Source organism: Anser cygnoides, chromosome 1 (genome assembly GCF_040182565.1).
Source record: "Anser cygnoides isolate HZ-2024a breed goose chromosome 1, Taihu_goose_T2T_genome, whole genome shotgun sequence".
In the NCBI taxonomy this organism is placed as follows: Eukaryota; Metazoa; Chordata; class Aves; order Anseriformes; family Anatidae; genus Anser; species Anser cygnoides.
The window spans coordinates 100,113,157-100,136,470 of NC_089873.1; the positions used below are offsets into that span (position 1 = coordinate 100,113,157).

A 23,314-nucleotide genomic window follows, 5' to 3' on the forward strand; every position below is an offset into this window, starting at 1 on the left:
ATTCTACTGTGTGCCGTTGTGGGAGGGCCAACTCTTAGTATTTTACATCTCTAGCACCTGAAATTTCCCATCTTAGTTGTCTCTTAATAACTGAAATAATCTTGGGAATTAGTTTATTTCAGTGTCTCTGCACTTCCGAACTGCCTTTTTTTTTTTTTTTTTTGGCATGCAGGTTGCTAGAGTGAGACAGTAATTTAAAGTTGTGTACTCAGGGGATGGTCTCTAAATCTTAAGTATTTGGATGCAGGTAGGAATGGGTGGTACACATACTCTGCAGCGAGAAGATTCCCATTTCTTCTGGTCAGCATTACTCATTTTTACCATGAAACCAGCGATAAGAGATCACAGTGCAGAAAGCAAAAATTGCCCTTAGCTGTAGAAGGTTTTTCCCCCTGAGAAGAGCACTAATTGAAAACATCCCCCCCCTTTCTAAGTACGAAGTATAGGTGAGAGTGACAAGAATTTGGTCTCTGAAGGGTTGTTAGCAGAAATGCTTAGTTTTTAACATGTGCCTGGGGCACTACTGCTGTCTCACCAGACCATGCTATCATTTTAGTTCATTTCCCTCACCTGCGTAGGCCCGTGTGGTTCTCATTGCGTGAGTCAGAAGAAAAGGGATAGGTCAGGTTGTTCTCTGGAAGGTGAGAGAGAAATCCACCCCCCCACTCCCATTGTGCTTCTTTCTCTGAAACCATCTGAGAGGTAGCTACCCAGACCTCAGTCCAGGCTTCTCTAGGGGTCCTGCTCGGTACCACGGGCCAGGATTGTATTCTGGACACTGGTCTTATCTGTTTCTGCTGTACATTTCGCCCTGTAATTCCCCTCCTAGTTTCTTTTTTGGGGCATTTTGGTAGGCCTAGAGTGTGTTAGGTTTCGCTGGTGCTCCAGGCAACGTCCTGGAATCTCTGCGATTCTGTCATTTTGAAACTGCCAGCTTTTTTCTCTCCACAGTAATTCTGGTACCTTCCTACAGTTTGGCGCTCGGCTCAGCCCCATGGTGCCTCTCCTTCCATTTGCTCTCTCTTTCCTATTTAATGAGAAAATGAGGTCCTCTCGCCAGTCACTGCTTTGTGCCACGAAGCTGTCAGGGCTTTCAGCACTGTTCCCTGTTGCAGCGATGGTCAGTAAGAGAAGGGGTGGAAGAAGGACAGGCAGGCACCGAGTGCACCATCTTTGGAGGAAGCTTTCCCATTTCACTCCTTTGGATGTCACTAGCTCAGCCGTAATCCTTTCCTAGCCATGAGAGGTGGCCCTTTGCGTGGCATGACTTGGAGCAGTTCTGGCTGCCTCGTTGGAAGTGCCCTGTTTGCACAAGGTAGGGAGAAAAATAATTCATCAGAAAGTGAAGAGCAATAGTACAACTTTCGGACAAAGGAGCTTTTAAAAGGCATTGCATTAAGAAGAAAAAGAATGGTGTGGGGGTATGGTGGTACAGAACAGCTAAAGGTGCAAAAAAGAGTACATGGATATTCCAATTTTCTTGATTATAGGACACACATGAGTTTTAATGTCATGAAATATGACAAATTAAAAAAAATTATAAAAATACTCTGTAATGCAGCAGAGTTAGCAGGTAGGAATTCCAGGCAAAGCATACGTGTGCACATGTCAGAAGGGGATCTGTTGCCTTTTGAATGAGTGAGAATACAAGGTAGTTGATAAAAAATGCTAACTTGCATCATCCTTTGTATTCCCAGCAAAAAGTGCATCCCAAAAAGTCAATTGGAGAGCGATACCCATTCTTATCTCATGCTGTTATATATTGTGGCAGTGCTGGGGCACCTTTCAAAAACTGCAGGCTGGGAGCATGATCTGTTACACCAGTAAATAGCAGATAAGGTGAGTGCTGCCTGTTAGCTGCTCCAGACCTTTAGAAAGGAGGATAACGTGACGTCTGCTCTGCTGATAGACTGGCTTTGTTCTGAAGTAACCAGCATCTGAAAAAACTGCTTTGTTCTCGTGAAGGGCCTCCAAAGCCTCTCAGAAAACAAAAAGGGAAAAGCAGACGGAAGAGCAGCGTGTCCTTTCTGTGCTGGCCCATCTTGCAGTGCCATTGAAAAGAGCTGGAAACAACGCACTGGCGCAGAGCTCACTGTCTTGCTTCCTCCTCCTTGGTGTTGCCAGCTGCTGCCATCAGGCTTCCAAGGCCCGCCGCTGCTTGAAGCACTGGTATGGAAATGCACGCTTATGACATTGGCCTGTTGGCTCAAATAGTGCCTTGGGACGATGGTTTAAGTATTTCATTCTTGCTCTTTGTTCTTAAATAGATTTCTGGTGGGTACATGAGCAGATTTGCATGAAATGCAAAGCCTCAGCATCCCTTGTGTAACCTTCTTTTCAACTGGAATTTATTATAACGAGGAGAAAATGACATTTAATTTATTTATTTTTTTATTAATCTTCATTATTCTCTGTTGGAGGTCCTCACAGCTTTGTGGAGGAAAGTCATGCAGTAGGGAATTTTCCTTACCGCCTACTAATTCTGAAAACAGTTTGGAAGGAAAAATTTTTGGTTATTGGCATTTCTGAACCATCTTCTATTGAAATTGTTGCCCTTTTTGACTACAGGTGGCACAGGAGGTGTGTCAGAGTTGTAAATCCCTCTTCTCAGGGAATATGTTGCTAAAGGGATTCAGTAGTTAGAGCAAACGTGGAAGAATAGATCTCTCCCAGAAAACCAGAAGTGCCGATGTGGGTTGACAGATTGATCTCAGGCATGGGAATTATTTCATGTTTGCCGTTGCCTGACACAGGAGGCTCTTGAATGAGTCTCAGGACATTTCTCTGCTTCTTTTTCCTTGTCCCTAGGTGCTTGAGATTTTCAAGGAAGAGAAATGCTGTCCTTACATATTCTAAGGTGTTGCCAAGGGTATCTTACCTCAGCAATTCCTATTTTTATTGTTAACAGCAGGGTTCATTTTGTGCCGAGAGGGTCCAGAAGAAGTGCTGGACACTATTTTTGGCCATCTGTAATAACATTCTAGCAGCACCATTTTTCCAAGTTATGCCTAGGATAATGTAACTGCCTGAGTAAAATCCGCTCTGCAGCTTAACAGAGAGACCTTCTGTTTCCAGGACTGCCAGTCCCTCAGTTTTTATACATTTACACAGTGCTCTCAGGGAGAATAAATAATACATGAACATATGCACCAGCTAAGTGAAATTTCCTTCTGATTGTAGTGAGACACTGGTTGATGGCAATTACAGAATATATTTCCTTCACCATTTGCTAATACTGCTGTGTGTCTAAGAGTGTGCCTTTATCTCCTTTGTTGTCCTTGTTGCCACAAGTTGCCATCTTCTTTTTATTTTCTAAACAAATCGCTTTGATCGTTCTTCGTATGTTGGAGAATTGCGGTTTTGAACCCTCTTGAACACGTGTCTTGCAGTATTACCTCATCTGAATCAGAAATAGTGCTACTGCATAAGTGCCCTTAAATGCTGTGTCTGCTGTATCTATATTACAGTAATAGAAGCTTTGAAAAGAAACCGATTGACATTAATCCCAAATGAAGTGTTTACTCTCTCTTTAATACCTGGTGGGCAATTCACTACTCTGAATCCATATTAAACAAGAAAAATGTTTAAGAAGCATTATTAGGGCTCAAAATCAGGTACTCAGAAGTCAGAGCTGTACCTTGGTATGCATATATTATGAAATGGTGTTGAATTGTATGATCAAATACTGTTTTTTAAACTTAGCGAATTCCCAAAATAAACCTTGTTTGGAGGCTGATTTGGAGGAGAAGTATTTGTACAGGAGAAGTATTTAAGACTGCTTCCCAAACCTGTTGTGCGTGTGGGTTAGACAGAGAATGCTGTCCTGAGGAGCAGGGGAACAATCCTCGCTCTTTCCCAAATTCACACAAACCTGTGTTAAAACCTTAAGGCCTGGTGCTGAGAAGTACTGATCTCATAGCTCTTAACTCGGTGGGTTTTGTGCTAGAATATGTACATACCTAGGAGAAACTGGGTCTAGATTTGGCGTATTTAGTGTTAAAAAGAACTTCACTTAATTTTTGGTTCTTGATTTCCCATTTGTGAACTGGAGATAACACAACTTTCTTAGGAATTCAGATGATACAGAAAAATTCACAAAGAATTTCAGATTTGAATTCAGGTGTTAGGCATATTATTTGTTGCTGGCCCCATTTGCAGCTGAACTAAATGCACGCTCCACACACGTCCCTGCTCATTTGAGGCAGAATTATGACATGAAAGATGTTTTTAACAAATTTCAGTCTAGGGTCTGGCAATAGGATGTGTCAGGCAGCATTTAGTATTGATTGTTTCTGTCCTCTCTGCCCATAACCCGAGATGTATGTACCTGGTAGTACCTCTTCAGAAGAGGGGGAGAGAGAGAGGAGATGCTGTGCTTCCCTAGCCTGCTACTAAGAGAGTTGTCAGCTCTGGGGGACAGGCTGCTGTATTTATCACCAGCCTCATCTGTCTTGTGTCTCTGTGGTTGTAGTGCCTTTCTGAGAGGTGCTGCGCGCTTGGCTGCCAGCTGCAGCCGCTGCACTGACCCTGTTCTCCTGGCCAGCACCTGCACGCCGAATTTTCAGTTCTCTGCTTTCAGCCATCCCCAGCCTGTTCTGCCTTTGCTCTGTCACTGCGTCTGACCAGCGTTAGGTAGCTCAGTTGCAGTCTACCTTGTCTTCTCTGCAGCTAAATGTTAAAGCAAACTTCCTCAGACTGTTGGGATAAAGCCTGCTGCATTTTTGGTTTCAATGGCAACACTAGATGTTTCACTCTGGAATTTGGGTTACCAAATCTTCCCTAAACGGTGACTTTTCCTACACGTGGTCCACTGTTTGTACCAGAAGAAGCTTTAACAGTAGCATGTGCTCTGGACTGACTGGGGTGTCCAGACAGGACTGATAGAAAAACGAACACTTTCTGTGTCACATTTTGCAACAGAGCACTGCAGTCAGCCTTGGGCTGTGGCATGTCCTCAAGAGCTGGAGATCCAGTGGACCATGAAACCTGTCTTAGAAAGATGAGATGTGGCGTTACATTTTATATAACACACTGCGCTCTGTAATTGGCTTTTTAATGCATTTATAGAAACATTGAAATACTTGCAGAGAGAATAGTATTGCTGTGGTGTTCAGGAGATGTTTATTTGGCATTTTTTTCAGTTCTTTGCCTAAAGCAACTGGGTTTTTGGAAGTCATATGTGAATATAAATGTACTTGGGACTATAGGTCTCCACTATGGGGAGAAAAGAGAGATGGGGCCAGGGAAGGCTAGGCGATAAAATTGAGAGGAGACTCATCTTTCCTTGGGGCAGGAACGCCTTTCCCTCTCAGACACATCGAATTGGTTTCTCATTGAGATGCTAAGGATGCTTTAATGAAGGCTGAGCAGTCCCTTCAACTCCAGGAGTCACCAAAGATGAACAGCTGCTGAAGTCTAATCTGCATCATCATTAATGCAGTTAACCAACAACTGTTTTAACAATTAGCTCTGTTACTAGCCTGGTTCATTAAAGTCCTTAAAAGTCTCTTTGCTTCAGTTTAATCCCTCAGGTTGCCACTGCTCGGAGGTGAATGTCCTTACATCCTAACATGGAGGTTGTTGTGGTAAATAACGATCCAGGCCTGCTGTAGCCACTCAACCTACTATTTCTGTCTGTAATGATTCAGGAGAGAAGTGCCTTTAGGTGCTGTCGTAAGTAGTCCTCTAAATCCTGAAAATCAATGAGAAATGAAAGGAACTTAATTATAATTTGTACTGACAGCACTGCCTATTACTTAGGGTGCTAAGTATTGCCATCAAATGAGCGTGGATTGTTTGTGGAGGGAGGGGATAGGACTTGCTCTGATTTTCCCCTTCCCTTCCCTTCCCTTCCCTTCCCTTCCCTTCCCTTCCCTTCCCTTCCCTTCCCTTCCCTTCCCTTCCCTTCCCTTCCCTTCCCTTCCCTTCCCTTCCCTTCCCTTCCCTTCCCTTCCCTTCCCTTCCCTTCCCTTCCCTTCCCTTCCCTTCCCTTCCCTTCCCTTCCCTTCCCTTCCCTTCCCTTCCCTTCCCTTCCCTTCCCTTCCCTTCCCTTCCCTTCCCTTCCCTTCCCTTCCCTTCCCTTCCCTTCCCTTCCCTTCCCTTCCCTTCCCTTCCCCTCAGAAATTTGTCAAACATTTACTTTATGCTGAGGTTTTCCATTCTGTGCATCCACCTGAGCTTAAACTGCGTAGGAAAAACTCATCAAAACCAGTTTGGCCATTTTAAAGAATGGGCTGAGAAAGCAGAATAGGAGACAGGAGACATGTATATTCCTTTGCCTGTGCTGTAATGTTCTGAATGACAGGTTTTGCTGTGAAAAGATCTTTCATCTTCTGTCTTGAAGCAGGAAATGGATTTGATGACAGGCCAGGGCTCCTATTAAGCAGAACTGATGGATCAAAGAGCATAGGTCAGAGAGCTGTGGGAGTGGGAAGAGGCTGGTACTGGAAAAAGCCACCCAGGGAAAGAAAGTTGGACAGGGAGGTCTGAGAAGTGAGAGACTATGGAGTCCAGGCTGAACAAGCAGGACGAGGTAGGCCAGGACTTGCTAGCAAGGAGAACAGGACCATCGAAGTGTTGGGAGTGGGAAGAAGCCAGGAAATGGGATAGGGACACATGGGAGGAGCTGGCTGGGAAGCCTCGGGCTTGGGGCTAACAGGTAGAGTAGCAGGATCCCATAAAGCACATTTCTGTTGAGAAGCCAGAGCAGGACCTGAGGTGTTTCCATCTTATCACCACATGTTGCCAGGAAGAAAGATGGCAAGACACCCTGCTTCCGCCTGCAGCTGATCCACGCCGCGCTAGCAGGTTGTCGTCTTCTCTGTTACTCCATTCAGTCAAATGACAGAGGGCTGTGAGGAGCAGAGGGCTTCGCATCTGCTGATGAACCTTGCAGGTGTCAGCACAGCATCACTTGGTGATAGGCACCCATCTGGTTCCCTGTTGGTAGGAACCTAGGAAGCTCTGTCCTTTCCTCGAGATATTCGGTAGTCCCTTTATAACATCACATGAAGCACTCAGGGTTAGGAAGTGCTGAAATTAATGTTGCTTGCACATCCTATAACATTTTCTCTACCACGGACTTTTTTTCCAAAACAATTGTGCTTTGCTCAGTCAGAAAGATGAGCTGTGTGCATATAATGGACTTTTTCTCTGGTTTGCTGCAGAAGAACTAAAAACGTGTAAAAGTCAACCATTTACTGGAAGAAGATGGCTCCAGTAGCCACAGGAACATGATCCGATGACCCTTCAGGTCAGCTGTGTTTCTGTCTTGTCTTGGACTGGTCATTTCTAGGTAAATTTCTCTAGGGCTGTCATTAACTGTTTTTCCTAATTCATTTGAGATGCCTGATTCTGGACCCTGGAAGATAATGGGTAAAAGCACTGCACGCTTATTGCAGAAACAGAAGTTCATGAGAAGCGTTTCTTAGGCATTACAAACCAAGTACCGCTCAAATCTGCAGATGCTGCTGAAATTTTGCCATCTGTGCCTTAGATCACCCTCCATGTAATTGTAATAATGCTTCTTCTAAAAGAAGCTTGTAGGAGATTTTGAAAATAAATTACCTTAATGTTTTGTGGTTGCAGTCAAGAATAAAGAACTGGATGAGGATGAAGGCTGGAGTAGTAAAAATGAGCTGAAAGATTTCAGTGAAGTACAGTGTCGTGTACCCAGCATCTACTGCAAACGTCTCCTGTGAACATGGAGCTCATCAACTGGAAAGTGCAGAGGAAGAAAGGTCTGGAAGCACTGCAAGATCTTGTGATAATTGAGGCAGCACTTTCATGATCTTAAAAGGTCTCAGTAGTTATTCCAGAAGCACTAATGCCATTGGGCTTTTGGGAGATTTCATCTGGAGAGTTGTATACACTGCAGCTTTTCCTGTGTAGCAGAAAGGTGAGAGCAAACTGCAGAAAGCGTGTAATGAGCCTGAAAACGTGGTCAAACGAATGGGTGGCCACTTTTATAAGGGGAAGAAGAATGTGTGGCTTATTTAGCCTTGCAGAATGAAGGGGGAGGGGATGAGTAGGACAGCAGTTTGTAAATATACCTGAAGGGTTAACAAGACGGAAGCTAGCTGAGGTGAGGTACGGTTTGCAGCGCAACAGCGAATAGGTTTGAAATGAATGGGAGTAAATTTAGGTTGAAAATTAAAGAGTTTGTAAGTATCAGAGTAGCGTGAGTCTGGGACAGTGTCCCAAAAGACAGAGTGGAAGGAAGATGCCTTTGGGCTAGAGATGAAGTTGGATCCTTCCAGGCCCTGGCACAGGCTGCCCAGAGGAGCTGTGGACGCCCCATCCCTGGAGGTGCTCAAGGCCAGGCTGGATGGGGCTTTGGGCAACCTGGGCTGGTGGGAGGTGTCCCTGCCCATGACAGGGAGTTAGAACCGGGTGGTCTTTAAGGTCCCTTCCCACCCGAACCATTCTGTGATCCAGCAGAAGACCTTCTTTGTGTCTTTAACATCCCTGGCCAGATTCAATTCCAGTTAGATGTGTACATATGTGACGAGCCAAACTAACACAGTGGGATCAGTGTTAATTCTGATGTCTCCTCTCTTCTGGAAGCTCCTCTTGCACCATTGCATTTGTGCGTACAGTCGAATTAGAGCAGATGTAGCACGCACGTTTGGACACTGTGCTTGTAACGTGTGTGGGTGGTTGACCTTTTCCTTCTCTCGAGTGAAATCAAGTCATTAGGAATTAGCTGCAAATATTCTGTCCCTGTGCTTCAGAGCTTGAGCTGCGTTAATCGTAGCACGCCTTGGGGAGCCAGATTACCAGTGTATCAGTCCTTGAGAGTCAGGGAGCAGATGAGGAGATCCCTTTCAGATGGCTGGTTTTTAACATGCTGTCAGAGAAGTCTGCTGTGTGCCTGAGCATGGAACAGCTAGGTGTGTGTGGACAGAAGGGGATGCACGTGCTCTGTGTTGATACTTCCAAGGTGCAGGGAAGCTCCGGGTTGTCTGTTTGCCCTGGCTTATGCAGCATATTTGCATGGAAAACTGTCAGTTGTGTCCAGGCTGAGGGAAGAAATACATCACTGGAGTGGGAACATGGCCATTCTCAGCCTTTGGATGGGCTCCACTTCATGTCTGTCATATGCAATACACATTTGTGAGGAAAATGTGTCACTGCTGATGTGATGTGCCATGTCATAAAAGCTCTGGTGACATTTTGTGACCTCTTAATGTCTAACAGAAGAGGTTTGCAACACATAAATGCCATCTGCCATGGCAAGCCAACTTCTCGGTTCTCTGATCACATATGCCTCTTATGAAATGCTGCATCACCTCAAAAAAAAAGAGCATATTAATGGAGGAAGCTTGTCATTTCACTCATTCCCAGATTCTTTACATAATTAATCTATTAACTTTATTTTTTTGCTTATGAAGAACCCTGAGGGGTGGAAGTTGCAGCAAATCCACGATAGCTTCAGGAGTCCCGTTTCATTAGAGCTGTATTTATTGTCTGATTTTTTGGTCCTGTGAATTGGAACCATTCTCCCCATGGTTTTAGTCTTTAGCAAATACTTAGAGTGTTCACAAACGGACATGCGAAAAGCATGAGCTGTCTCAGGAACATACAGCAGGACTTCGGGGTGTGTGGTGAGGGGGTAGGTTGTAAAAAGAGGAGAGGTTTCTTTGTTAGCCTGTGTTTGTTCACTTAGTCCGTTATGGGAACCGAGATGTGCTAATTATTTTAAATTGATTCAACTTGTGCCAATTTGTCATGCTGATAGCTTCAGATGTGGGATAAGGAGACCAAACTTTGGCTTCAATTTTTGCCGGGCTGACAGCTTATATAATTGTTCCGTTCTTGAATCAATAGTGGCAATTTTTGCAGGATGAAAAAGTAAGCACAGTGTTTTGTGCTTGGATGGGAGAGGAGAGCACTTTATTTACTTACCCTTTATGTCACATACTGCAGTTGTTGGGTGCTTTAGCATTTAGAGAGATGTGACAAACTTTGCAAAGTGACTTTTTTGCGGGAAGTTTGTACATGTTACACTCTACATAGACAACACACTTGGATTAATTTACAAGTAACAATGAGCAAAAGCTATTTCAGATGGTGCCAACATAGAAAATTGCATTTCTGCAGACTGTGGTGAGAGGCAACAGATTCTGCCTCCTGTCATAAACAGTGCTTTTGTGCGTTTTCCAAGAACTGTGGAAGCATTGTCTAGCCCTCACAGCCACCAGTGAAGAAGTTAGGTCTGTTTTTGTCACTCTGTTACAGGCAGAGAAGGAGATACACTCAAAAATGAAGTGACAAGACCAGCAAATCCGTGAAAGCAGCAGAACGAGATACCAGAAGCCCTGGCTTGCAAGCCTGTCCCATTACGTCATGCCCAAGTGCCCTGGGCCAACCCCATTCTTTCAGCTGTATTTGTACCTGGTGTCAGTGATACAGCAGGCTCCCGTACCGATGCTGACACTGATTGTTAGACAGAAACATGCCCTTTCCCTGACGCAACCTGTCCTTAGTCTCCCTGTTAGTAAAAAGACAACTTTTTCTTTCTTCATTAGGGTACTGAGAGATGATACTAGATGTGTGTAGGTGCCACGGGAAGGATAAGTTAAAAAAAAAAATCACACAGGGCCAAGAGAAATCCTGAGGTGTGAGCACAGCGTTTGCAGACACGTAGCTGTGTCCGGCATTTGTAAGGACAAGTCATTCCACTGTGCCGCTCCCCTCGCAGCAGACCATATGGTGAGGTCCTACTGCGCGTGTACTTCCCTAAGGTTCCTGCTCACAGATGGAGCAACGAAACCGAAAGGCCTGCTGTGCAGGAGTTCAGTAGGGTGTTTTTTTTGTAACTGCATTGCCATGCAACCGTTTCAGTTGCCTTTGTTTGACCTGTTTTTCTAGCTCCTGATGAGGTCTGTAAAACAAGCTTATTCTCAGTTGCCACTCATACAACTGTTAGCTTACTATTCTTAATTTCAAGAAATTAATACGGGGGTGAGGAGGGATATGCTTTTGCTACTCCACAGTAATGACTAGTCTGCGTGCTTTGGCCGTACAGCAGAAGGAGAAGCCATCTTTTTGCAGTAATTCCAAGGTGAAAATAGTTAAACTAGCAGTTACTGCAGAGTAGTTGGTGCAATGTAAAACTACACCCTGCTTCATTGTGAAATTGAATTGTTCGTGTGGCCTGGGAGATAGCGATGTGAGTACCTGGAGCAGATGATATTTGAACTCCTCGGAGTGTAATGTGAAGCTTTTTATCACAGTGCAGCCGTAGATGACATTTTAAATGTCTAGCAAGAACGGGCGTGAGATTAGGAAATGTCTCAATAGTGGTACTGTAACACATCTGGGCAAGAAGCTGTACCCCAGTCTGGGTATCACTGGGTGACATCAAAGTGCTTGTTGCTTTCTTGTCTGCTTAAGTAATAACCAGGTACACTGTGTGTGGGAAGAGATTGTCAGAGTGAGAAAAGCTATTTAGCATTGAGCAAAGAAAACAGTGAAGCACCCTTGTTTAAAACGCTGCACAAAGAGCTGGGCTTGTTGCTTTTCTCCTGATGCTTAGCAACTTTTTTCATTTTAGGAACTTTCCGCTGTACTTTCTGTGAGACTGAAGTGGAAGAAGATGAGTCGGCAATGCCCAAAAAGGATGCAAGGACACTCGTGGCAAGATTTAATGAGCAGATCGAGCCCATCTACGCGCTGCTTCGTGAGACAGAAGATGTTAACTTAGCCTATGAAATCCTTGAACCAGAACCCACAGAGATTCCTGCCTTGAAGCAGAGGTGGGAATGGGCCCTGGTTTCTCTGACTGCAGTGCTTCCTCATACCATGTTCCTCTGCTCCGTGAGGTTTTCCCAAACCTTCTGCAACCTCTGGCTGCATTAGGATCTTACTTGTTCTGCACCAAGGGCGCAAATGAGTGACAAATTCACCAAGGAATGTGTGGTTTATAAGGAGATAAAGGGCCACAACCACTTTTTTACTAAACCAGGCAGATTACTATTCTTCTGGTCAGTAATCTGCATGCAGTTTTCTTTGGTGTGGTACATGAATCACCTGCTGCTTCCTTTGCTAGTATATATTCCAACCCCTTGCCCCAGTATTTAAGAAATGCAAACTGCAGCCATTTTGCAAAGCTCCACAGGTGCATCTAGTCTCCAGAATGTATTTTGACCACCACCTTGCTGCTTCACTCTCATCTTTCTCTCAAACCCTTGTCTTTTGTTTATTCCTTTTGCTTCCACACAGCTTTTGAAAGTAAGCTAACTGTATTCTACACTTCGTGTTTCAAATCCATATATAACAAAACTTCTTTTTCTGATTTTCTTCTACTTGTTACACAACTCTTTTTTGGGGGGAGTCCACGTTATAGTCAGAAAATCTTTAAAATGTTCCTGCCCATGGGAAATGACACTTTCTTTCAGAACATTCCTAGCTGTACAAAAACAGATGATGTTTAAATAATGCAGAAAGATGTGGGGAGCTGTCAGTTTTGTCAGCTATGGTGAAATGTGATGCACTTCTCTCTGTTTTAAAAAAAATAATTAAACACACAAGAAAAAAATCTGTACCACGGGGAGGATGGGAGAAGCATTCCCACAATTCCTTGGGGTGCTTGGCTTTTGTTAATGGGAGAGCAAGCAGGATACTTTTTTTTTTTTTTTTTTTTACTTTCAGGCTAACCTTGAGAGAGAATGTTCATCATATATAGTAATGCTGGACAGTTTCTAATTAATATAATAAAAAATTACTTGTCTCTTTCTAGCCTAGAATATAGCTGATTTTGCTCATCATTCTGATAGAAAAACAGAAGCAATATAGGGAGGGGAAGAGATTTTTCCAAGGTCATTCAACATGTCTTTGTTGATATGGGGAGGCTTTGAAGCCTTTATTCCCAAGCTGAATCACTAAATTTTGCTTTAAAAACCTAGTTCTGTAGTTTGTGTAGTAGAACCAGGATAACCCCACCAAAAAGAGGGTCATTTCTCAGTCTTCCCATGGCTACCTTATCTCAGCGCACAGGAAATTAGCACAGCAGAAGCCTGGTGCAGTCCCATGATTAAATAGCAGCACCCACTTAGTTGACTCTTAAATACTTAAAAAACATTGTAAATGATTAATTACTCTGAGCAGGGAATGACAAAATAAATAGGCATTTTTAAATCCTTACTTAAGCACAACTTGCTTCAGCACATACAATGATTTAATTATTTATTAACTCTTATTAATTCAAAGCAGCTAATTGCATGAAAGTGCTGCTGTGAGATTTTTTTTAGAAAGTGCCAAACCCTGGGTTATTTATTCTCTCCATTTTATGGAGCCTTGAGTTTCTGAAATCATTGACGAAACTGGCATTTGATGCTCCTGAAACAAACAGAAAAGGTCACAAAGTGCCTGCATCTTCTTTTTTTCAGAGACACAGGCAACTCGTGTTTCCAGGAGGGTGGTAGCTCTAACCAGCTGCACTGACAACGTGTAGTTGGCATTCACCTGACAATGGGAAACTGGTCACATCTTCATTTATACTTTTCTAGGAGACAGTTAATTTTCTTAACCTTGGCAGAGCATTAGTTAGCACCAGAGGTTTCAAAATATACATGCTTTACCATGGTATCCTAAAACAGATGAATTTTACTATCTCCTTCATTTTCTTATGTCAGAATAACATGATGTTATATAACGTAAATCTTTGCAGAATTCATTTTTGTGGTTATGCTATCAAGGACCATGGGTTGTTTCCTATGAAGCTGAAGCTCTTAAGAGCAGCTAAATGAAAAAGTGCTTTATTTCAAACACAGCACAGAAAGGAGTTATCCCCATTTTACAAGACCTTTTATTAATAGCCTGGACAGGATTGAGATGAAGATTTCAAGTTGTTTTCCCATTGCACAGTGTGGTTTCTGTGGGCCATACCTCAGCTATGTCAAGGATTATTTATGTCACCTTTGAAGGCAGCTTAACCACTTAGTAAGCGATTTCCATCAGGGTAAAACAACAGAGCAAATGTAGCCAGATCTGGGCCCCTGAACTGCCACTGTCTGCGCAGGGTGGCCATGCGATGCCTAGAACTAGGAGAAAAATGCATCTTGGATCTAAGAGACAGAAATTACTGGAAGAGTGCACTCCCTCCATCTGTTCTCTGCTGCCTGTATGGCAGCTTGCACGTCTGGCCCTTTGCTGGTGCCTGATCTAGGGTGTTCAGCCTCATCCTTTGGAACAGGTGTGCTGAATAGCAAGGTCTCTTCTTGCAGTAAGGGATGTTCCGCTGGTCACGCAGTCTTGAGGTCATCCACTCCTAGCAGTACGGTGAAGATGCAGTTGCACAAACAGCGCAGTAAGTTGAGACATGTTTACAAAGCTCACTGGGGTCAGAGAGGAGATAAAAGCTGTCTAGATTATTCCATGCAAGTGTGACACATTGCAGTAGATGGTTTAAAGTAATTCATATTGTAGGTGTCTCTTACAGCTGTTACCTTCATCTTTGAATTGCTCCTGACGTTATGGAATAAGTGTTTTGCTACTAAATGATACTGCGTAGGAAAAAAGTCCATTTCAAATACACTTACGGGGACCTCTGTGCAAAAGTATTAGGCAGCTCCTGGCACTACCGAGTATTTAGCTGTCACGCTGCAGTCATGGAGAGGCAGAGGCTGGGGGAGAGTTGCATTGTGTATCTTGTGAGGAAAGTGGATTACATAAAATTGTCAGGGAAACGCTAGTTACAGATTTCTATTGTGTGGGAAGCAGAGCGGTGCTTTTCACAGAACACATGCCTGTCTTGGAAAACTGAAAGGTACCAACACTTGAAATAACGCACTGGGAAGAAGGTCTCTGTGTGGTTCCTTAGGTTATATAAGCAATATACAGGCACAGGTCTTTCCTTCAGCCCAGAAAATCAAGGCTGCTGGGAAGCTTTCCTGGTGGGGCTGGCTGTGGGAGAGAACCAGCTATTGTGTGGACACATGCTAACACAAATATTGTGAAGTATTTTGTGAAGAGATCCCAGCAAACACACTATTAGGAGGTTGTGAGTAGCCCTGAATCCAAACAGAGACTGAACACACCGGTATTTTGTTTATGGGGAAGAAGGATGATCACCTGCCTCTGTATTTCCCCCTCATGGTTTACACCTAAAAACTGGGCACACTTAACTCACCAAGCAGTGGTTAAATCCATGCTGAATTAAAAAATTGCATATTGCTCAGGTCTCCAACTGCAACCTTATTTTCAGCTTCTCCGTTGGAGGAAAGGTTGTTGGGCAGATAGCAGCAATTGAACCGTGCGTGCTCACAACTTCTGTCAGCTCAGCTGATAGCAGCTGGCAGCAGAATGAGGACACTGCTGGAATCCGTCATTGATTTCCTCTGGACAAAAGGAGGGATCCAGGCAGGGCTGTTACCCATGAAAAGCCTTAGCAGCCTCAGCCATTGGCAGTCAGATGACTGAAACTGTATGGTATCTGATAGGGGTAAAACAAAATGCAATTTTGGAGTAGAGGAACAGTCACCTTTGGCTTTCCCCACCTGGAGAGCAGAGTTTCCATTCTGCTGCTTTTCCTGATCAATACATACGTAGCCAGAGAGTGTTTTCAGCTCATTGCCATCAGCATGCAGAAAATATTCCACCTGATGTCCTCTTTCCATCAGATCCAGGCAGATCTGTTTCCTCTCTTCGTCAGGCTCCTCAGTTAGAAGGGAGCCTGGAGGAAAATGTGCTGGCAGCAGCTCCTCTCAGAAAACAAAGGAGTGCTAGACTTTGACTGTCCTACCCTATGCATCAGTTATCACCTTTCTCTCTCTGGCTTTCCTGCTGTGAAGACAGCTCTGTCTTCTCTCTTCCCGCTCCCCATCACCACACAGCCCTTTGCCCAGCCCCAGTCCTCTGTTTTGAAGGTATCCTCTCAGCTTCCTCCTCTGCTTTGAAGGTGTCCTCTCAGCTTTCTCTTCTGCCTGGATCTCCCACTCCTCCCAAGGCTGTCTCTGAGGATAGTGCAGATCTCCTGTGTAACGCAGGAGATGTGACTTTCCAAGGGCATTGCAATTCACAATTCAAGCAAGAGTTTGAATGAATTGCATTTTTCATGGAAAATTAACTCCTTCATGAGCCCTGAGACTAGTGGTTCACAGATCTGAGCATGCTGGGTCTCTGAGCCAATTATCTGACTTTAAATTTTAGTACTGGAATTGATACAGTATGGTATTGAAGCAGAAGAGCAAAAAAGAGACCAGATACCAAGCACCAGATGATTGTTTGACTGGGTTTTGCTGCTGTGACTTTTATTTCAGGGTATTCTGTAATGGTATGATTGTTTTTAGATACATGTATCAGCAGCCTTATTGTTACCTCTTCTTTTCAGCATCTGTTGTAGAAGCTGCCATGACCTCATGTAGGGTTTCTCATTAGAGGTGCCAAGGTCCCAAAATCAGCGAGCTGGTGTAGGAATTCCTGGCACCACCATGAAAACGGCAGTTCTTTCTGCAGATCGTGGGAGATAATCTAGTGTGTTACAATGCTGGCCAAGAAAGGGCTCGTTCTGAGTGCTGTTTTTCTCTCTTTGACTTTTACATAGCAAGGAACGTACAGCTGGTACTGGTTCAGGGACAGCTGGCCTTACAGGCGGACACCATCGGGAAGCATGGACTACAAAAGGACCATCGTACGAGGACCTGTATACCCAGAACGTTGTCATCAGCATGGAGGACCAGGAGGATATTAACCGGTCTGCGAGTGAAGGGAAGCCAGCCAGAGAGAGGCCAATTTGGCTCCGGGAGAGCACGGTGCAGGGGGCTTATGACCCTGATGAAATGAAAGACGGTAAGGAAATTCACAGAGCACAAGTGCTGCTCTGCTTGTGTGACGCCCTTGGAGTGCTGTGAAAAATAGGTTCCCTCGTGTGTGTACAGCTGTTGCTCCCAGCACTCCAGATTTTGTCTGCTCCCCTCTGCTGTGCAAAGCACCTGTGTGTAGGTAGATATAAAAAATGCCAATTGATTAGATCCAGGATTGAAATGTAGGTCAGCAAAGCTGAGTTGCCCACAGAATTGTATGTGCTTCTAAAATGTTATTTATCTGTTACCTCTTCCTGTACCCTTAGTAATAGATGTTCTTCTACCTTGAGAGTTTATTGCTTTTCGATGAGGTCTTTCATCTAGAAAGCTGAACCCCAATAGGACACTGCAGGAAAATAGCATTTATTAACATTTGGTGACTCTGAAGCCTACAAAATCTACCAGCAGTGTTTTTGTGCTCCCAGTATCCTTCTTGCCAATTATTTTTCAAAATGTTTCATGTGAAAAATATGTCAGAAAGAAAGCTTCTGGAAGCACAGGAGGAATGTCTGCCACAGGTGAGTCCTTACTGCTTTCTATCTGTTTTTAGTTTTCTTTGCCTTTATTTTCATTCATGTCGAGGTCAGGTTGTTGGTTGACCATAGTCAAGATCTTGTAGTGACTAGAAGAAACGTTCTGCATTGCTAAGTTTGCTACTTAAGCATACACACTAAAAATGGGAAATAGAGACCTTTTATCATTGGTGTGTTAGTGAATCAATAGATAAAATCTTCCAAGTCACTTGAGGATTATAGAATGACACTGTTGGTGTCCTAGGGAGAGAAGACGGCAAAAGGGAATCATGTGTAAGCACGAAGCCCTGAAATCGTTCCTTTCCCAGTACCCAGAGAGGAGTGGAGTACTCTAGGTATAGTGAAAATAAAGAAAACAGATGTGAAAAAATGGCCAAAAGATACCTGATTATGTTGCTTGCATGTAGCATCTTCAAAACAAATGGATCGTAAAACATTTTCCAAATAGATTACACAAAGTGAGGTGATTGAAGGAACCTCCTCCTGCATTTTGTAGCAGATGTTGCTACTCAGGAGCCATGTTGAATTCTCACCCTGTTTTTCTGCTAGACATTCAGTCCACATCTTCTTTTAAATTGGTTCCTTGAGATGACTTTTGGTGTACGCAGCATAAATGTTTCTCAGATGCTGCTGAAGGATGTTGAGGGGGAGTATATGTCCTTGGAGCACAAAGGCATCACTGCATAACCTCCAGCACTGCTGGAGATCGAAGAGGGAGCTTGTGGAAATAGCCTGAAGTTGTTGTTGGAACACATTTCTGTGACTATTGGACGATATAAAGAGGAAGGAAGAAAACTTGGGACCATTGACAGTAAGCATTCACTGCATGGATCTGCCAGGAACAGTTCTCAAGAGCAGGAGACAGCCCCGCTATTGAGCCACGAAGTTCAGACTTTGTGGAGCTGCCCTGGGCTGCTGTTGCTTCACAGCTCTCCACACGATGAACTGTGATACTGCTTGACAGAGATGGTCTCCAGTAGCCTCCCGTGCTCTGCAGTCACAAGCAACGAGCTGAGCACCAGGCTGCCAACACAATGCTTTTGTTCTTACTTTCTTTCAAGAATTTTGCCAGTGTATTAAAGGTAGTAGTTGCAGCCACCACTTGTTACTACAGCTTCATTTACAATAAAAACATGAGTCCCGTATAGTTAGGGATGGGTCTTTAGGCCTTAATTATACCACAGGAAAGACTCCCCTGTCTTTTTGTGCTAAATGCAGAACTTACTTTAGTTTACCTGTTTGTCAGCGTTTCTTCGTCTCAAGCAGGAACAAGTAGCTAGTGCATTTTTGACCCTGGAGGGAAATGCTTGGATGTCAAATGCCTGGATATGGTGCTCAAACGATGAAAGCCCAGGGATTGGAAAAGAAGTCAAGTGGTGTTAATGTAAAGCCATCCACCTCAGTTCCAGCAGTTGTTTGTATGCAGCCTGTTTCGGTGCAAGACAGCAAGTTTTCCATGGGGAATCTGTTGTACTTTTTAGGCCTTTTTTTTTTTCTACTTTTCTTTCTTTTTTTCTTCATACAGCCTGTAGGTTTATTGATGCTGGGTGGACTCACAGTACTCTCAGCAAAAGTGGCATTGAGAGAAGTTTTCTTCAGAATGCCACTTTTTGAACAATAGTTTTATCTTTTGAGTCTGTAAGCTGCAGACACCCTGCCTACCTGGACCACAACAAACCCTCTCAGCTATTGTGTAGCCAGGTTTACTGAAACAAGAACAGAGACCTTGCATCTGCCGGCTAGGAAAATGCAGTCCCCTTCAAATAAGAGAACAAAGTAGGGAGCCAGAGAGACTGGCCTCGCCGTTGTGGCTGGGCTGTATTTCGGGTTGGAGAGTAGCGGCAGCTGTTTTAACACAGCCCTGCACGCTGTGCTGCACAGCGTGGCTGCAGGCTGTGAGCTTTATCAGCTTTGCAGGAGAGATCCTGCTCGTCGCACCATGATCCTCTAATGAACTTTTCCCCTGCAACCCCGAGCTTACCAGGCTCTGCTGCTCTGAGCGTGGTTTTATAACACACAGTTTCTGCCTGGATCCATCTGCTTCTCCGTCTTAATCAGTATAGATGGGGAGCTCAGCAGGGCAGGGCCAGGTTTTGGCTCTCTGTTTGTGGTCCCTGCTGGGAGCTCCCCGTGGTCTTTGCCGTCAATACGAGTCCTCCAGGCTGTGGTCATACCACCTAGAAGCAGAGACAAAAAGACAACAGGCTGTGCTTGTTCACATGTGAAACAGCGCTTGGGGGGGGGTTGCTGGATCTCTGACAAGCTTCATCAATAGGTGTGTAGTTTGGGTATGTGGAAGACCACATTTAGATCCTAACGACTGCGTTCTGCTCCATAGTGTGGAGACTGCTTCAGTCCAACCGAGGGGCACCTGAGTTTGACACCTCTGGGGAGTGTTTTCCAGGTGCCTGTCCCTCATGCACTTGTCTTCTCTTGTGATGAGCTCCTGATGTGTTCCCAGCTGGGAGCTGCTGTGACTGGAGCTCCCACCTCCTAGGAAATGTCGGTACTTGCTCTGCCGTTAAGAGAAACACTTCACTCTGTCTTTTAAGGCAGAAGAGGAGCTGGCACAGAGAAGGCTTCTGACTTGGCCAAAGGTGCACGGTGGCAGCAATTACTTCGGATCCAGAGAGCCTTCAGGGCCAGCACCCCAATCACTGTGAGGAAACTCTCATTCCCTTCTGTCTCTTTGCAGGGGGCCGGGATCTGGACACCTTCCAGGAGCGTGAGGAGGGCCGGGCAGCTCTGGATGATAACGAGGAGGTGATGCGTGCCCTGCTCATCCACGAGAAGAAGACACCCTCTGCTTCAACGGTCACCGTTGGAGGTTCTGCTCCTCTCTCTGGTGCCAACGCCAGTGACTCCGAGAGCGAGACGAGCGAGTCGGAGGAGGAATCTCCTCCCCGCCCTCCTGCCACGGCCACCACAGCGTACGGGCTGGAGGATGAGGAGGAGGATGAAGAGTTTGAGGTGGTGGCAGAGGACCCCATGGTCACAGTGGCTGGGCGCCCACACACTTACAGCCAAGTGAGCCAGCGCCCCGAGCTGGTGGCCCAGATGACACCGGAAGAAAAAGAGGTTTACATAGCCATGGGGCGACGCATGTTTGAGGATATGTTTGATTAACTGCTTCCTGATGGGGCATTTTTTTTTTAAATGATTTTTTAAAGCCAGAGACTCCCTTGTAAAACAGAAGACTAAAATGCATCTTTCCTCCCCTGTGCGCAGGGACACTGGGGCTCGGAACTGCTAATCTCAGGCATCTTGCCCACCAGAGAGGGGGAGCAGGAAGGCTGCATGTGCCAAAACAGGTAGGGGAGGACAAGTTTTAGAAGTGAGGATGCTTGCAAGGTAAAAATTTTAGGGTTTTAGGGTTCCCTGCACACAGGCACTGGTTTAACCCTCTCCAAGGCCCAGTAGCTGCCTCCCCCAAGTTGTTTTGGGTTTATTTTTGCTGCAGATTCTGGTGAACTCCATGTCCCTGCCCTCAGAGGACGTAAGTGCTCCGTGGTCTGATCAGAGTGCTCTGCAGAGGAAGGTGTCAGTAATGTTACAGCCCGGTGAGGAGGGGAGCAGTGGTCTGCTGGTGGGCTCGGGCAGGGCTTGCGCCTGACCTCCTGCCAGCAGCCACTGGCCACGGAGTGGTTACCGCTAAGCAGCCCCGTGGGCAGCAACCTGTTACTTTCCTTGCTCCCCTTCTCTTCTTAGTCACTCTCAGCACCTCAAGGTCAGGTGGAACTTGAAACACGCAGAGTGAAAGCCTTGGCAAGCACACACAGTCACTTTTTGTCAGTGTAACAAAAGCCCTCCGTGCATCTGAGCTGTCAGAGCGCTCTGACTTACCAGGAGATACCTTCATTCTCCAGTAGTGCTGCCTGTCACTTCTGCCTCGCTCTGTCCAGCCTCCAGTGTTGCAGACGGTTCGTGGCGGGCAGGGCTGCAGTCAGGCAGCACCAGAGAAATAGCATAGCTAGCTTTTATTTGCAGTCACACCACGGTTGTATCATTTTAAGAGGAATTATGCAATTTTAAATTCTGCTTTGGCACGCTCTCTTCCTGCAGAAAAACATTTACCTGTGCCTGCAGAGCAATATCAGATTTGTAACGTTTTCTCTATCAATTGAAAGTGTTGCTTTTTTAAATTGTTGTGTTTTCCTATCCGGCAGGACAACAAAATGATAAAGGAATTTTGTGTTTCAGAGGGTAGGGGCAGTATTACGCGCTGCTCGGTTTCCATGGGCAGCATAAATTTGCTGTTCATTGAGACTGTAAATCTGTTTTATACTAACTATGCTTTCTAGGTTCTGCTAACCATGTAATGCCTCCTCTGTGGTTTTATTTTCAGTTTCTTGATTTTTGAACTCCCTCTTTTTTTAGTGTTTTAAATTTGCTTTTAAGTCATTTTAAGGTGGAATAAATAAATAGAAACTTGTTCCCTTTGTTGTCTTCCAGTTTGTCACGTGTCTAGTCAGAAATGTAGTTTGCCTGTCATTTCGATTTACTTGATTCAGGAAAACAGCCAAGTTGAGGCCCTCCTTTGGGGTAAGGACTATTTGAAATCCCACATAATATCTCTGCTCCACATTGTTTCTCCTCACCAGAGCTTACCTGAATGCCTCCTGTTACCTTCCTCACTTGCAGGAAAGATTCTTCATTAGAGTGGTGCTTTCGTGGGCTCTTTTTGATCAGAATCCATTCCTTTCCACCTTCCTCTGGGGATGTGTACTCTAGTGAAAGAGGTCTCACAGACTTTTGTTCCTAGTTAAAATGGTGCTATTGCATAAGATGGACTTCTGGGATCCAGTATGAAGCTTCTAGATGTCAAGCCAGACATAGCTGATAAGTCAGATTCAATGATCAGCAAGCAGAAAAAAAAGTTCTTCACCAATTCTGTCTAGAATTTAATTTCGTTGAATTCAAGGTTAACCCTGGAGAAAAACAGGTCAGTTTACAAAGAGCCAAGGATAGAATCTGAGAACTAATCCCAAATGCAGTGCAACTACTCATTCTCGTAACACACCAGCAGTTTTTAGTCTGCAAAATCAAGCTGTAGGTTTATTAGCTTAAGTGAAGAAATCTCGGTCCCCTTCCCTTCCCTTCCCTTCCCTTCCCTTCCCTTCCCTTCCCTTCCCTTCCCTTCCCTTCCCTTCCCTTCCCTTCCCTTCCCTTCCCTTCCCTTCCCTTCCCTTCCCTTCCCTTCCCTTCCCTTCCCTTCCCTTCCCTTCCCTTCCCTTCCCCCTTCCCTTCCCTTCCCTTCCCTTCCCTTCCCTTCCCTTCCCTTCCCTTCCCTTCCCATCCCGATACTGCACATATATCCAGTATAGGCATCTGTGAGGTGGGGGCTATACCTAATAAACACTTCCCACCCCCTGCAGCCGAAGCAGGGCAGGGCACACATGCCAGAGCAGGAAGAATGGCCGCTGCTGGGAGCCCAGGCGTGCCAGGCAGCAGCTGCCAGCAGGCTGGTGCTGATGCGGGGACAAAGCCATCTGTCCTGAGGAAGGCCCGGCCGTTTCCTCTGGCTGCTGGGCCTCATGTGTTGCGTTAGCACTAATCGAATAACGCCGTGAGTGGTCCAGCTCTGAAGCCTTCCTGTGTGGATGTTGTGTCTAACCCAGTTTCTGCATCTGCTTTCAGCCTAAAGTGCATTTTATCTGATGAGCGCGCTCGAGGCCAGGGCACCGCCGTTCAAACAGGAAAGAAAAACTCATTCCTCAAGCTGCTCCTGCTCCTCTCCCCAGAGGTCCCAGACACCGGTGCCTGTCGCAGCCGTGGGAGAGCTGCCCCTGCACCCATCACAGGGCAGGGAAACCGCAGCAGGACAGCATCTTCACAGGCCCAGCACAGAGCAGCCACAGCAGATCATGAAGGTGCTGGTGAGGGAGAGGATCGCTGTCAACACTGGAAAACAGGAACGCTTTAATCTTTTCCACCAAGTTCCCGAAAAGCAGCTTCCACCATCAGGGGGTCTGTGTC

The 23,314-nt window shown here is 45.2% G+C and overlaps 1 protein-coding gene across 1 annotated transcript in view; it reads left to right on the plus strand.

Annotated features, from left to right (window-relative positions):
- Positions 1–21,777, plus strand: part of GTF2E1 (general transcription factor IIE subunit 1) — a 55,267-nt gene extending 33,490 nt beyond the window's left edge. The window contains exons 3-5 of the mRNA XM_048047657.2: positions 11,558–11,759; positions 16,547–16,791; positions 20,034–21,777. Coding sequence (XP_047903614.2) covers positions 11,558–11,759; positions 16,547–16,791; positions 20,034–20,464 — 878 coding nt within the window. The 3' untranslated portion in view covers positions 20,465–21,777. The remainder of the gene's footprint in view (positions 1–11,557; positions 11,760–16,546; positions 16,792–20,033) is intronic.
- The last annotated feature ends 1,537 nt before the right edge of the window (positions 21,778–23,314 follow it).